At 42.1% G+C, this 15,069-nt stretch overlaps 1 protein-coding gene across 7 annotated transcripts in view; it reads right to left on the minus strand.

Annotated features, from left to right (window-relative positions):
• MTOR (mechanistic target of rapamycin kinase) overlaps positions 1-15,069 on the minus strand; it is a 203,531-nt gene that overhangs the window by 89,770 nt on the left and 98,692 nt on the right. For all 7 annotated transcript variants that reach the window (XR_004537146.1, XM_033922775.1, XM_033922776.1 and 4 more), the window contains 7 exons: positions 13,561-13,653; positions 13,293-13,439; positions 12,946-13,088; positions 10,572-10,734; positions 10,324-10,469; positions 5,256-5,331; positions 1,582-1,721 (listed from right to left, as the gene is read on the minus strand). Coding sequence is in view for 6 of the 7 variants with exons in the window: in XM_033922775.1 (XP_033778666.1) it covers positions 1,582-1,721; positions 5,256-5,331; positions 10,324-10,469; positions 10,572-10,734; positions 12,946-13,088; positions 13,293-13,439; positions 13,561-13,653 (908 nt within the window). In the remaining variant the exon portion in view is untranslated. The remainder of the gene's footprint in view (positions 1-1,581; positions 1,722-5,255; positions 5,332-10,323; positions 10,470-10,571; positions 10,735-12,945; positions 13,089-13,292; positions 13,440-13,560; positions 13,654-15,069) is intronic.

Genomic DNA, 15,069 nt, shown 5'->3' on the forward strand with positions numbered 1-15,069 from the left:
GCTCAAGAAATATCATCCACTGAGGAGAATCTCTTCCACTGTGCAGTGTGTGAGCCTCACAGGAATAATACTATTTGATTACTGAAAAGGCTTGAATAAACCATCTTGGAGCTGTTCTCTTATGGATGGAATCGGAATTTGGCAGACATGCTGAGCCCCAATGTTTTAACACCTGTGCTCACTGAAGAGACCCCTCGGGGTACTGTAGGACACCGCAAATGTGGGACGTGTTCCATGTTCCCCATGATGATGGAAGGGAGTGTTTTTGTTCATCCTGTGACTGGACAGGTTTATAACTTGCGAAGCTCCACTTCCTGTACATTAGTGGGAGTTATATATATTGTGATGTGCCCCTGCTCTCTGTGGGGCAGACTTTGCGTTGTTTTATGACACGGTTGTTGGAACATAAATCATGACTGAATAACTCGTCACATGGAAGAGCCTTTAGTGGCACATTGTGTGGAAGTGAAGCATGATTTTGGGGCGTAACGATGTACTGTCGCTGAACATCTTCCTTATCCTGTGAGACGTGGGGATTGGAGGCATCAGCTGAGACAGCGTGAACAACGGTGGATTTTTACTTTAGGATCTGTTCACCCAGCTGGTTTGAATGGGCAGATTGAGTGGGTGGCCTTCTGTGGTTGAAGAAGATGGCTGATTGGCTGCTCCTCTCTGAGGGGGTGGAGCTTGGTGGAGTTTAAAGGCTGTGAGTGTCAGTGTTCCCTGTGTACCAGAAAAAAATTTTGTGTGTGGTCTGAACAGATGGTCCCAACTTCTTATCTGGATAGCACAAAGACTGTAACCCCTAAAGCAGGGGTGTGAAATGGAAATTTCCCCGTCGGGTTGACTGCCTGCGGTGTCTGGAGGGTGGAGTTCCGAGTGAAGTGCTTTTTGAAATACCCACATCATATCGGCAATTAAGTTTCTCTGTCTTTTTCTGCTTTGGGATTTTTTGTAGAAGTTGCTGATGACTTTTGTTTTTGTACAGATCCTGGTCACACAATTTGCTTTTTGATTTGGGTGGTCCCTCTGAGGGCTGCTACAGTGCTGGCTTTCTCATCTATAAGTATCACCACATGTGTGCAAGTATTTTCAACCCTTGAGTGTTTTCAACAAAGTGGAGTTTTTTGCTAGATGAAGCTGAACTGAGGCTTTTTCTTCACTTTTTTGTGTTTTTTTTTGTTTTGGAATACTTGGGGTGTGTATGTGTGAGCCCGTGTGTGTGGAGGTGAGGAGTGTGGTTTTGCAATGTCTCTGAGGTCTCCTGTGTTTCCATTTGAGATATAGATGCTAGTAGGAGTGATTGAATGTGTCCTTATCCTTAGTATAAGTGCGGTTCAACAAATATTATTCCCCATTCCAATCTTGGTAATTTACAACTTTGATCTCCTCTGACTTCCTAAGAGTACCAAACAAACTTACAATCTCTCACAGACTGCTCTTGATTAGGAAACAATATCTAGCAAAAGATTCCTGAAACCAGGGTTAGGAATTGTGGTCCCGACTGTGATATTTATAGATGTGGTCATTGATGTGTATTTCTCATCCTCCCTTCTAATATCCCCCAGCTGACCATCTCACCACTCGCCCAGGGCTTCCAAGCAACGCATGCGTCCCAACATCAGCTCAGAGTCATCTTTGTTGGCATCCATCTTCTTGTCATAAGACACAAGTGCATCTTCCCACTCGTGTAACTTCTCATACCAAGTAGCCTGGATCTCCTACAGCACAGGAAAGAGAAATTGATTCCACACTTATTCCTTGGGCTAGTATGAGAACAATACCACATGCCAGTATGATTCACATTGTCAGCTTATCTCAATCTGCCCAGTTACTCTCTGAAACTCTCCTTTTCCAAGACCGTTTTAACAGGCCTACACGTAGAATCCATATGTTTGCTTACCCAACTGTAAATGCTTGTTGTTTTAAAAGATTTCTGGATAGAACTCTTGCTTTTTGGGCAGGAAAAATGAATGACTGGCTGGGTAATATTACTATGCGTGCTCCATCAGATCGACAAGTTGATGAAGCCGTCCACACAATGAGAGGGCACTCTCTAAAGTTGAAAGGGGATAGATTCTGTACAAACGTAAGGAAGTTCTTCTTCACCCAGAGAGTGGTAGAAAGCTGGAACGCTCTTCCAGAGGCTGTTACAGGGGAAAACACCCTCCAGGGATTCAAGACAAAGTTAGACAAGTTCCTGTTGAACAAGAACGTGCGCCGTTAGGGCTAGTCTCGGTTAGGGTGCTGGTCTTTGACCAGAGGGCCGCTGCGTGAGCGAGCTGCTGGGCACGATGGACCAATGGTCTGGCCCAGCAGCGGCAATTCTTATGTTCTTATTTTTAGAAAATTAGTAAAAACACAGTTGTTTGATCGATTTGTAACCTAATGATTCACTGTTTTAATTTTTTTATCTTTTTATCTTGTATGTATTTCTGATGATTTGTATTATATATTTTTCACTGTAAACCGCCTCAAACTATTATGGCTTTGGTGGTATACAAGAATAAATAATAATAATAATTATTATTATTATTGAAACATCAATAAGGAGCAGCAGGGTCGATTAAAGTTTTCCTCAATGCCACTTTAAAAAGATGAACAACTGTACTTTCTTAAAAATAAAATGCTTGAAGAGAAAGGAAGTGCAATGTACTATGTCCTTCAAAGCAGAAGCTGGTATATCATGCGGACTCTTTAACAGTACTGGATAAGTACTTTTCTGTTGCTAAGAATATAAGAATTGCCATACTGGCACAGACCGAAGGTCCATCAAGCTCAGTATCCTGTTTCCAGCAGTGGTCAACCCAGGTCATAAGTACCTAGCTAGATCCCAAGTAGTAAAACAGATTTTATGCTGCTTATCCTAGGAATGCTTGAGTACCTGATTGTAAAAACCGCTTAGATAACCTTGATAGGCGGTATATAAAATCCTAATAAACTTGAAACTTGAACTTGAATGAGCAGTGGATTTCCCCAAGCCATCTCAATAATGGCCTATGGACTTCTCTTTTAGGAAATTATCAAAACCTTTTATAAACCCTGCTAAGCTAACTGATTTCACCACATTCTCCAGCAACAAATTCCAGAGTTTAATTACATGTTGTGTGCTAGTTTGCTTTCCTTTACAAATGATATCATGCTTCTTTCCACTAGTTTGTCTACAATGTGAGCTGGATGACTCATACATCACATCTGAATCTCACTACAGTTAGTGGTTCTATTCTGTACCTCACTAATGCTGGGGGGGGGGGGGGTTTCATGCCCTCATGCTATATTTTCTGGGTTTTGTTTTGGGGAGTTGCTCTTTTTATTTTCATCCTTCTTTTACAATTTGAATTACAGTTACTGAAATTTTGATATTTCATCATCATCAGAATTTTATTTTAAACAACCTCTTTGATTGAACCTTTACTGCACCAACTTGTCTTTTGATAGCTTCTATTCTGTTCATAGTTAGATAAACAAAGGACCCAATGGTCTAAAAGTTTGTTTCTCTCTACTTTTAACAGATTGGACATTCTTCTTCTCTAATCATCTCACATATTGACTACTGCAACTCACGGAATAACCCAACAAGAAACTCGCCGAATACAACTAATTCAAAATACAGCAATTAAACTCATCTACAAAAAGAAAAGATATGACCATGTTACTCCCTTGTTTCAAGAATCCCATTGGTTACCAGTTTCTTACAGAACAACTTTCAAAATTCTTCTCTTAGCCTTTAAGATCAAGACTTCTCATCAGCCAGCCTTCCTAGATAAATATCTTACTCCACATACTCCATCCAGGGCCCTCAGGTCCACTAACCAGAATCTACTAACAGTCCCCCCCCCTATTGAGGATATCTACTATACTAGAAATACGATTTTCTCTGTTGTTGTGCCCGTCCTTTGGAATGCAATGCCATCAAACCTTCGATCTGAAAATTCCTTAAATAAGTTTAAGGCACTCCTTAAGACATTCCTGTTCAAAGAAGCTTATCAAAACTCCAACTGAATCCCCAAATAAACATGGGAAAACAAAAACGCTTCTAGGAAGCGATACCCTGTCCTTTCCTTCCGTTTTACCCTTCCCTTATTTTTATTTCTACAATGTAATTTACAAATCTTCTCCTCCCCTCTTCTTCCTTTGTTTCATATCCTTTGTAATCAAGTCTTTATCTCTTCCCCCTACTTCCATAGAGATTTTATTTTCTCCTATACTTAGAATTAACTTTTATTAAATTTTTTTTTTTTAATTTTCTATTTTTATCTTTTTACTATTATAAACTGAACAGATACATGTGATGGTCGGTATATCAAAATACTAATAAATTTGAAACTTTTTATTATTGGTGCAGCTGAAAACAATCACTGAATAATCCAATTCTTACAATGGAATCTGTACTCTGTGTGTATATCACTATTGCTCAACATGTTGGTATATCACACATACAGTTCACAGAAAAATGTTTAACTCAAACTGTTTGAGATTCCTTTCTTTTACTTATTTGGCTGGTTGTTTGTTCCATGGCATCCATGGTCTGAAGCTACTGCTTCCAGGGCTGATATAAAGGCAGCCTCGAAAGACATACGTGTTCTTGCCAGAGAGCAAACACATTCTCCTTTGGACGGAATCCATGACCTGCAATGCTAATTCCATGGTTTCCATGGATAGCTCTAAAACCAAAACCAAAATGCATGCTTGTCCTGCTTAGGTGGCATCCATGGGCTGTGGTGTTGCTTACAAGGCTGCCTAGATGCAACACTAATCAGACTGTCTCTGGGTATGGTTGGGGCACCAGGCCCCTTCTCTGGGTGAGATCGGGACACATTAGGACACCAGGCCTTTTAAAAAAAAATTCTTGTTGATCACCAGAATTTACCACTGACCTTATAACATCTGTGTTAAAAAAATGTATTTCACTTCAGGGAGTTAAAATAAAAGTGATGCAATTTAGGGTTCTTTTGTTAGGTCAGAATTATTTCTATATGCATCACATTACCATACATTTCCATGCACAATGCTTTATTTCCTGTTTAGCAAAGATTTTCTGTATACTCAAACCCTTGCTGCACTGGAAGTTCTATCAGACAGCTCTGCATCCTTATGACAGAGACCAAACATGGTACACCAACACAAAACCTATCTTTTGTTGGGTTATATGGAAGAAGCCAATTACCTGCAGGACTTCAGTTAAATTAGATGACGCTTGTTCAGATTCAGGATACAAGCTACAGCTAAATCATTCACCTATCACATAAACTCACCAGTTCTCCAAAATGTTTCATGGCATATTCCAGAACCCCTGCTGCTGCCTCCGGCTGCTGAAGCTTATTGTTAATGCTAAGAGAGAAAGAAAAGAAAATAGTAAAGTTATTCAATCACATCTCTCTAATTGGTATACACCAGGCTATCCTATAATTAGACGACACCAAACTCTTATATTTCCTAGGGTCTGTAAACCTGTCTTTGAAGTGAACCCATCTCTAAGCCTGTATTTATTAAAAAGCATTTTTTTGTACCAACAAACAGAAATTATCAGCAGTAAACCAAATGAAAGAAAATATGCTAAACCTTAGAGAGGGCGCGAGTTTTAACAGGTACCAAAATTTCATGTTAGCACTAAGGCCCAGATTCTATAAAGCAGTGGTCCCCAACCCTGTCCTGGAAGACCACCAGGCCAATTGGGTTTTCAGGATAGCCCTAATGTATATGCATGGAGCAGATTTGCATGCCTGTCACTTCCATTATATGCAAATCTCTTTCATGCATATTCATTAGGGCTAGTCTGAAAACCCGATTGGCCTGGTGGTCCTCCAGGATAGGGCTGGGGGACCACTGCTATAAAGGACACCTAACTTAGGCCCCCTTTTACTAAGCTGTGATAGAAGTTTCAATTGCGGCCCAGGGCACTAAATGCTCCAATGTTTATAGGAATTCTATGAGTGTCGGAGCAGCGTTGGAGCATTTAGCACTCTGGGCCACGGTAGAAATATCTACTATGGCTTACTTAGTAAAATGAGGGGGTTAATTTTCTTAATCAGCACTGATAATTGAAATTGACATTGAAAAACAATTTAGAAAATTAATTAGCCACTAGGCGTCTATACCAAAGCATCTACCAGCAAGTAGGTGTGGTTAGGGACAGATTCCTCTCAGAAAGATAAGTTGTTGAAGCTTTACAAGAGTGATGATCAGAAATTAATGAAAACCAGAAAAACATTGTATAGGACGAAATATTTAGATCGTGTGCTGATTGAGTAGGTTCAGCAAAGAAGGTGTGAACGCATGCCATTGACTGACTTGATGGTAATGAAGCAAGCCAAAAAATACCATGAAGAACTGAACACTGACGGTGAGTATGAATGTTCAGAAGGTTGGTTGCAGAAATTTAAGAAGTTCCATGGTGTTATATATCTTAAAATCTGTGGTGAAAAAGCTTCTGTTGATTACGAGGCAGCTGAAAGTTATATAGAAACATAGAAACTGACGGCAGAAAAGGGCCACGGCCCATCCAGTCTGCCCACACTAATGACCCACCCCTACCTTCCTCTATGAAGAGATCCCACGTGCCAATCCCATTTTATCTTAAAGTCTGGCACGCTGCTGGCCCCAATTACCTGTAGTGGAAGATTATTCCAGCGATCAACCACCTTTTCGGTGAAGAAGTACTTTCTGGCATCGCCATGAAATTTCCCACCCCTGAGTTTCAGTGGATGCCCTCTCGTTGCCGCGGGACCTTTGAGAAAGAAGATATCTTCTTCCACCTCGATACGGCCTGTGACATAATTGAATGTCTCGATCATGTCACCCCTCTCTCTGCGTTCCTCGAGTGAGTATAGCTGCAATTTATTCAGCCGTTCTTCATACAGTAGATCCCTGAGACCCGAGACCATCCGAGTGGCCATTCGTTGAACCGACTCAACTCTCAGCACATCTTTGTGGTAATGTGGCCTCCAGAATTGTACACAGTATTCCAGATGGGGTCTCACCATGGATCTGTACAACGGCATTATGACCTCGGGCTTGCGGCTGACGAAACTTCTTCGGATACAACCGATGATTTCTCTAGCCTTGGACGAAGCTTTCTCCACATGTCTTCACTAATGATCACCCCCAAGTCACGTTCTGCTACAGTCCTTGCTAGGGCCTCACAATTAAGGGTGTAAGTCCTACATGGGTTTCTGCTGCCAAGGTGCATGATCTTGCATTTTTTGGCATTGAAACTTAGTTGCCATGTCCTGGATCAATGCCCCAGTAGGAGTAGGTCATGTGTCATATTGTCGGGCACTGAGCTTTTGTTAGGCACTGTGCTTTTGTCTGTTGTGCTCTTGTCTACTATATTGCATAGTTTGGCATCATCGGTAAATTTGTCAAGAGGATATCTGATGGTCCAAACAAATTTACAATGCTAATGAAACAGCTCTCTACTGGCGCTGTGTCCCTACAAAAATACTGACATCAGCTGATGATGATGAACGAGTACCATCTGGTTTTAAGGACACAGTGGTCATGGCAACTGTTCTTGCATACACCAATGTTGCAAGCGTACACAAATTAAAGTTGGCAGTGATTGGAAAAAGTCATCACCACCAATGTTTGAAGGGTGTATGTCATCTATCTGTACTGTAGACTATTATGCTAACAAGAAAGCACAGGTAACCAGAGAAACATTTAGTGATTGGCTCCATAACCACTTTGTGCCAGCAGCAATAACTCATTGTAGAGAAGCTGGACTGGAAGAGAACTGTGAAGTTTTAAGTGCTCTACACATCTAACTCAAGAACTTATTGTGAAAAACGTTTCTGCCATTTACCTCCCACCCAATGTCACATCCTTATTACAGCCTTATGACCAAGGAATTTTATGTTCCAAGAAGACCAAGTATAAAGACAGTTTTCAAAATTACATGCTCAATGCAATTAACGCAGCCGGAAATCTACTGCCTGCTCAAGGAATTCAGTCTTAAGAATGCCATTTATGCACTTGCCAATGCCTGGAAAGATGTAACTAAATCAGCATTACAAAATGCTTGGCTTAAACTTTGTCCATCAACAATGTTCAATGAAAATGAACCTGTAGAGGAAGGCTGAAGGTTTGCAAGTCAGTGATGAAACTGACGATATCAAACCTTGTTGCTTATGCCAAAAGTCTATCGTCTGAAAAGTTAGAGACAGCTGATATTAATGAAGTGCTGAATTTTGACAAAGATAAACCTGTTGTGCATTCCTTAATGATGATTAGATTGTTGAAATGGTGTTAAATAAAGAAAAGCTTGAGGATAGTAATGATGATGAAGACCTTGTAAACATCGGAGAAAAATTCCCTATAGAAGAGAGTACAGCACTATAAACCTTCAAAATGGCCAATTTCAGACCTATCTCAATGTCTCCCATAAAGCAGCAATGCCTGCATCATCTCTCACTGCAGCTGGAATGTGGAGAAGGATTTCTGCCTCAGACAAGCAAGAAGGGGCTCCAGAAGCTTGTCTCTTTAGGCTGCCTTTTATTCAGGCTCAAAGAGCCTGAAACCCTCAACCCCACTTGCTCCCATATGATTCTTCAGGGGTGGGAGAGACACACAGCCGGAACCCGCCAAGCCTCCTTGGCCAGTTACGGAGCCAAATCAGCCTGCACTCAAGCACCTGGACTACACAGGGTCAAGCAACACTCACAGGGGACCTACCTACCCCCAAGCTTTAAAGTGTTAAGGCAGGCCAGTCAGGCAAGTTCACTCTCAAAAGGGTGGCCCTCCCAGCAAAGACCTCAAGATCTGAATCCTCTCCCAGGCAGAGCTGCCCCAGGACTACCAGGGACCTCTGTAGCACAGGGAAGCCTAATTGGATTAAAGAGAAAACCTGAAAATAGGAACTCAAAAGCAGAGCAGATTAGAAGACACCTTCTCAACTCGTTTGCAGAAGGTAAAACTGAGGAGATGGACAACTGCCTAGTGAAACAGGGAGGTGGAGCTGAGAAAAAAAATTGATGCCTTCTGCAAAAAACTCATAGGTAAAGGTACACTACCCAGCTGTCAGGAATCGAATGCTGTGTGCACAATAATTTAGTTTTATTTGAAGACGTTTACATGTTGCAATTTGGATGACGGTATGAAAATATCAAGTGCTACTGTTTATTGTATATGTTGACCTGTAACCCTTCCTGGGCTCTTTGGGGAGGGCGGGATAGAAAATGAAATAAATAAATAGTGATTTCACAATTTGACCATTGTAATGGTCTGTTTTTGAGCCTTTCATTAACTGTATTGCAATCATTGCAGCTTATACAAAATTCTGCTGCATGAGCCCTGAGAGAGGCTAGCTGTTTTAAGCAAGTAACACTGGTCTTGCATGCTCTGGTTTTGTCAATTGTTTGGAGAATAAAATTTAAGATTCTCACTTTGGTATGTAAAGCTTTGAGAAATGAGGCTCCAAGTAGCTGTTGCCACACTTCTAAAGCTTTATCAACCATCCTGGGCACTTAGTAGAGGTTGACCAAATTTTGGCTTTGGTTTCAACATCAAAACTGATCTGAAATCTAGGTTTGGGTTTTGGTTGAAACCAAACTCCACCACACCAACCCTTACTGATGCCACTGTACACAGCTTCTCTTCCCTTTCCCCTCACTGCCCTCTCAACTGCAGCTGCACGCAGCCTTCCTTCTCCACTTCTGGACTCTTTTGTCAGCCAACTCCCCTCCTCAGGGTCTACCTCAGGTGCCCTGATGATCTAGTGGCCTAACTGGGGCAAGAGTGATTCACAGTTACTCTCGTCTTAGCAAACTCCACAGCCAAAATAGTCCCCCAGACCTTCCTTAGATTACTATTGAATCTCCCTCTTCTCACCCCCATTCAATGGGCCCTCATATAAGAACCTCCTTTCATTGTGTTTTTCATAATCAGAGGCACTTTATCTAGCCAACCATCCTATGTGTTTAATGCTTTTTAATTACAAAAAAAAATGATATTGCATTACCTCAGTAAAATAACTCAAATCTTTAGCATGTTCTTAAAACAATTTACTCTCTTTCACTTAGCCCTATATGCAGCTTCCTGGGTCAATCCTACAGAAGAATATCTCCCTCACAGTTCACCAATCTCTATAGAATCTTGCACCCCCTCCCAAAGCAAAATTCCTAACAGTGTCCTTCTCCTCCAAAGCACCAATTTCCATACTGTCCTACAGAACAGCACCCCTTCTCTTGAACACTACCTCACAGTGTGTTGTTTCCTGTTCACATACATACTATCTCTCAGGCACATGGATACCATCACTACTAAGAAATAGTCACATGAAAACAATAAGCCAGTGGGCATTATGTTAGTCTTTCATAATCCTACCTGATAAGAGACTCAAGAATGGCAGGGGTAGGGCCCTTCTGGAACTCAAGCTCCTTGTAGTGTAGGGCCTTGGCATACGCTCGGCACTTAGCAGCTCTCTCTCCCAATAGCACCACGCCATTATCATCCCTCAGTGGAAGAGGGCCCTGTTCAAAAGCATACAGAGTTACAGAACTCATAACTGCACTCTGCAATTTTCCCCAATCATATATCTTCTATGGGAAAAGGTGAATGTGGACATCTTTTACCTTGTCACTGTGTTCCATGAACTCGGCAAGATTCAGCAGTGTCTGTGTTACTTCAGCAATGTCCTGGGAAATCAATGCTTGCTCAATACTCTGGATCAGTTCATCCTGCTGATCTTCATTCAGCTCTGACCAGCAGGAAAGGAAGGCCGCATTAAAGAGATCTCTGAGGATCCAAGACAGAAGATAGAAAAAAAAAAAATGAAAACTGCCTTTTTTGATCTTAATTGACTTCTGATCAGCAGAAAATAAAGACCATAAGAGAGAATATCAGGGACCTGAGAGACAGAGAACGCAAAACTGTTTACAAGTCATATACAGTATGTTCCCAGATGACAGCAGTGCATCTAACTACACAAAAAGGTCATATGACAGATGACATTTTCTAGAGCTTTCTGGGAATGCTTTTGTGAGGGTGTGTCATCAAGTCTGCTGCTGCTGCTACTCAATTCACTATATAATTAAGCTATTAAGAATAACCATATAGATCTCCCAGTAGGGAACCATCCCTTACTGCACTGTTGTCATCAAAATCTAAGGGAGGTCCTCCATATTGATAGCGCTGTCCTTGGAAGATGGATTTTAGGAACTACCCATGAATTAAGGGCTCCTTTTACAAAGCCATGCTCGCGATTTTAGCACACGCACCAGATTAGCACGCAGCCAGAAATCTACTGCCTGCTCAAAAGGAGGTGGTAGCAGCTAGCACGTGTGGCAATTTAGCGCGCATTATTCCGTGCGTTAAGGCCCTAGTGCAACTTTGTAAAAGGAGCCCTAAGTGTATGAGCATGTTGATTTAAGCATCTTTTACATCCAGGGTAACTAACCAGTCACTCTGATGTTGAAAAGCCAGGATACTGCAGAGAGAATTCATTTTGAATTTTTCCTTCTTTAATGTCTTAAAACAGAGCTAGGATGGAAATCCCTGATTTCTTGGGTATGAAGAAGTAGTTAAAAGTCTTTTTTTTTTTAAACTTGTGATATCAGGGGGCAAATTCATCATAAAGATCTTATACTGCATCATCTGTTTCAAGGGGATACTGGCCCTAACCCAAGTAGTGAGCAAAGATCCTCCTCAATTTGGAGTACCTAGCCACTAGGTAGTGTTCAAAGAGTTCTAATCTCCATCCAGGTAGGACGAATGGTTCTGTGAGTGGAACAGACATGAGGCAGGTGACATGCTAGATGATTCTGAAGCCTCTAGAGGGCAAAGCAGGTGAACAAAAACACTACCTCTGAAATTTTATTTAGATTTAAATCATACCTTTTAGTAGTAACTCACACAGTAACATTCGGTACACTAGGTCCTTGAAGAGACTAAATCTGTGCCTGAAGCAGTAGAGTTAAGTAACTTTCCCAAGATCACAAGGAACAGCAGTTGGATTTGAACCAGACTTCTCTAGTAGTCAGCCAGTGCTCTAACCACCAAGCTACTCCTCCATTCTTAAAGGGTGTAATGGTAGACTGAGTGTGTGTGGGAGGGGGGCAGATTTCAGTTTGTATTGTAGGAGCCTCTGAAGAAACTGAATGCTCACCTCTCTGTTTTTCAATAGCGTAAGAATGCATCAGTCAGGAGGGAATGCTATATTGATAACTGATCTACAATATTTGATACTGACAAAGCTGCTGCAGGACGTCTGCGTGCTTGTACGTGGTGAGCGTGTTGTCGGGGCAGCGGCTGACTTAGGAGAGGAGAGAGGTGAAGTCGCATATGCTCATTCAGGATGGAGGCCGGTTTAGATGGGAGCCGGGAGAGCGCTGACGGATGGCAGAGGCATCGCCGAAGCAGGAGGGCAGCCGCATGGGGACCCCGAGGCAAGGAAGGCACCACTTTCGAATCGCTGTGAAGCACCCGCAGGCAGGTACTCACCCCTGGGCCACCATTGCAAACTTCGGTTGTGGAACGAATCTTCTGAGTTTGCATTAAAGCCTATGGGGAACTTTGCTTTGCAAAACGAGCATTTTGGATTACGAGCATGATCCTGGAACGGATTATGCTCGTAAACCAAGGTACCACTGTATATTCATTGACTAAAGATACTGTTCTGTCTTTTACATTTATTTAGTTTTTAGCTCATGCCTTTTCAGTAGTAGATGAATTACATTCAAGTACTCTCCTGTAGATATTTCCCCATCCCCAAAAGGCTTACAATCTAATTTTGTACCTGAAACAACAGAGGGCTAAGTGACTTGTCAAAGATCACAAGGCTGGCAATGGGATTCGAACCCTGGCTTCCCTGATTGTCAGCCCACTGCTCTAACCAGAAGGCTACTTCTTCACTCCATTCATAATTGTTGTAATCTTGTTCGAACAGATTGGATTGAAAGGTCAACATTTATTCTTTTTTCAATGCTCCTGTTATGAAAGAATCAATACCTTGCCAGGGGGTTATATGCCTGTGCCAGAGACCAACAGGAACGCAGTGACGGTGATGAGGAGTCCTTCAGAAGCTCAACGCTCAGTCGTCTCAACCATTCCAACCAATCATCCTTTGATACTCTCCTGGCAGCACCCCAAGCCTGAGAAATAGCAAGATGCAACTTCATAACGAATGTATCTTAGCCTCTACTCCCTTTCACAACCAAACACCTTATCACCAATTTTGCCCTCATGTTCCCTCCCCCCTGCCTCCCCCATCTTGGACAATACTCTACAATCAGCAGGAGTCCTTCACTCTAAGATTTTCCAAATCTTAAGATGCCACAAGATGTTCAGTATCTTACCTTCTGTAAATTGCTGGTGCTGACATGCAATTTCTTCATAGGTCCAGGATCTCCTGGGCCACTGGCTAATGCATCTCCCAAATTCCCTTTCATTACTCGGTGCTGATAGATCAAGGGATCCTCTTCTTCATCAGCAAGAGTGTATCCCTATGAACAAGGACCACCAGGATGATGCAACAATATACACAAAGAAAACTTCATATGATGGGATTGGGAAGTCAGCCCTCCCCCCACCTCACAGGCGCTCTCTTTGTACTGCAAAGCTCACCTTCACAATCCTACAAATGAGAATATCATAACGCTGGTGATTTATTCTATGACGCACCAAAACTTTGTTTACCATTGGTATAAAAATCTGGTACTGTAAAAAAACAACAACAAAAAAAAGCATTATTAGCATGAAAGATATAAAGGGGGCAATGTTGTAAGTAACACCCAGGATCATACGCACAAACTAAATGAAAAAAATCTCTTCCCTTTCCATCCCCTATGTGTATATTGTATAAAAGCAGATGCTGTTTTCTGAGCTCCTATTTTCTTGTAAATCAGGGGTGTCCAACCTTTTGGCTTCCCTGGGCAGCATTGGCTAAAAAAAATGTTTCTGGGGCTGCCCAAACGTGCAAACGCTGCAGCAAGACAGAGGGAGCCGGCAAGACGGTAAACACCTGGGGGCAGCAGAGAAAAACAATGCATCGCCCTTGACCGGGGCCGCACAAAATACTTCACGGGGCCACATGCGGCCCTTGGGCCGCAGGTTGGCCACCCCTGTTGTAAATCAAAGTGGGCTAAATTCAGATACAGAAGAGTAGTTAGTGCAGAGGGCTGAAAACTTGGAGAACCAGAATCACTTCCCACTTTTGTTCCATGTGACCCTGTAAATAATCCTCCACTATCCCAGACAGGGATAGAGAAAGTCCCCACATATAATATTTATTTGGATTTATATCCCGTCCTCTCAGAATAGGTTACAAGTTTACATAAATAATAAACACTATATGGTATAGTAAAGTAGAACAGGACAGTACATTTTAGATGATGGCATGATAAGACTTTATATAGGAGAGCATGATAGTGCTCAAAAGCATGGCATTACTTAATAGGATACAACAGGAAAAGACCTCATATAGCATGAGGTGGTGATGTTATGAGTTTGATTTGACACTGTGGTAACTACCGTGTTTCCCCGAAAATAAGATAGTGTCTCATATTAATTTTGGGTCCAAAAAACACATTAGGGCTTATTTTCGGGGGATGTCTTATTTTTTTTCATGTTCAACAATCATCTCTCCCTTCCTCTTCTTCACCCCATTTCTTCCTCTTTATTCCCCCCCACCAGGTGCAGCATCTTTCCTTCCCTCTCACCCATCCCCTTGTGCAGCATCTTTCTATCCCTCCCTCTCATCCCCCTGTGCAGAAGAACCCCACCGACCCTCCCACCGTGAGACTGACATACCTTCGCTCCGAGGTCTCCTAAAGTAGCAGGGGTGGGTGGAGGTTGCTGAATCGATGAGGCCAATTTTTTCAGCAAATCAGGCAGCACTAGTGTTAGGGATAGAGTCAAGGAGTGTCGGGGACATTCGGGGGTTGATATTAACTAGGGCTTATTTTTGGGATAGGTCTTATTTTCGGGGAAACAGGATAATAGAGCTTGACAGTACATTATAGTGCCTGACAGCATGAAACGTGGTAAGGCAGTACATAACAGAGCATGGCAGTGCATTATGATGCAGGACAGTGCATGGTATGGCAGACAGTACATAACTGTGAATGGTAATAT

Source organism: Geotrypetes seraphini, chromosome 15 (assembly GCF_902459505.1).
Source record: "Geotrypetes seraphini chromosome 15, aGeoSer1.1, whole genome shotgun sequence".
In the NCBI taxonomy this organism is placed as follows: domain Eukaryota; kingdom Metazoa; phylum Chordata; class Amphibia; order Gymnophiona; family Dermophiidae; genus Geotrypetes; species Geotrypetes seraphini.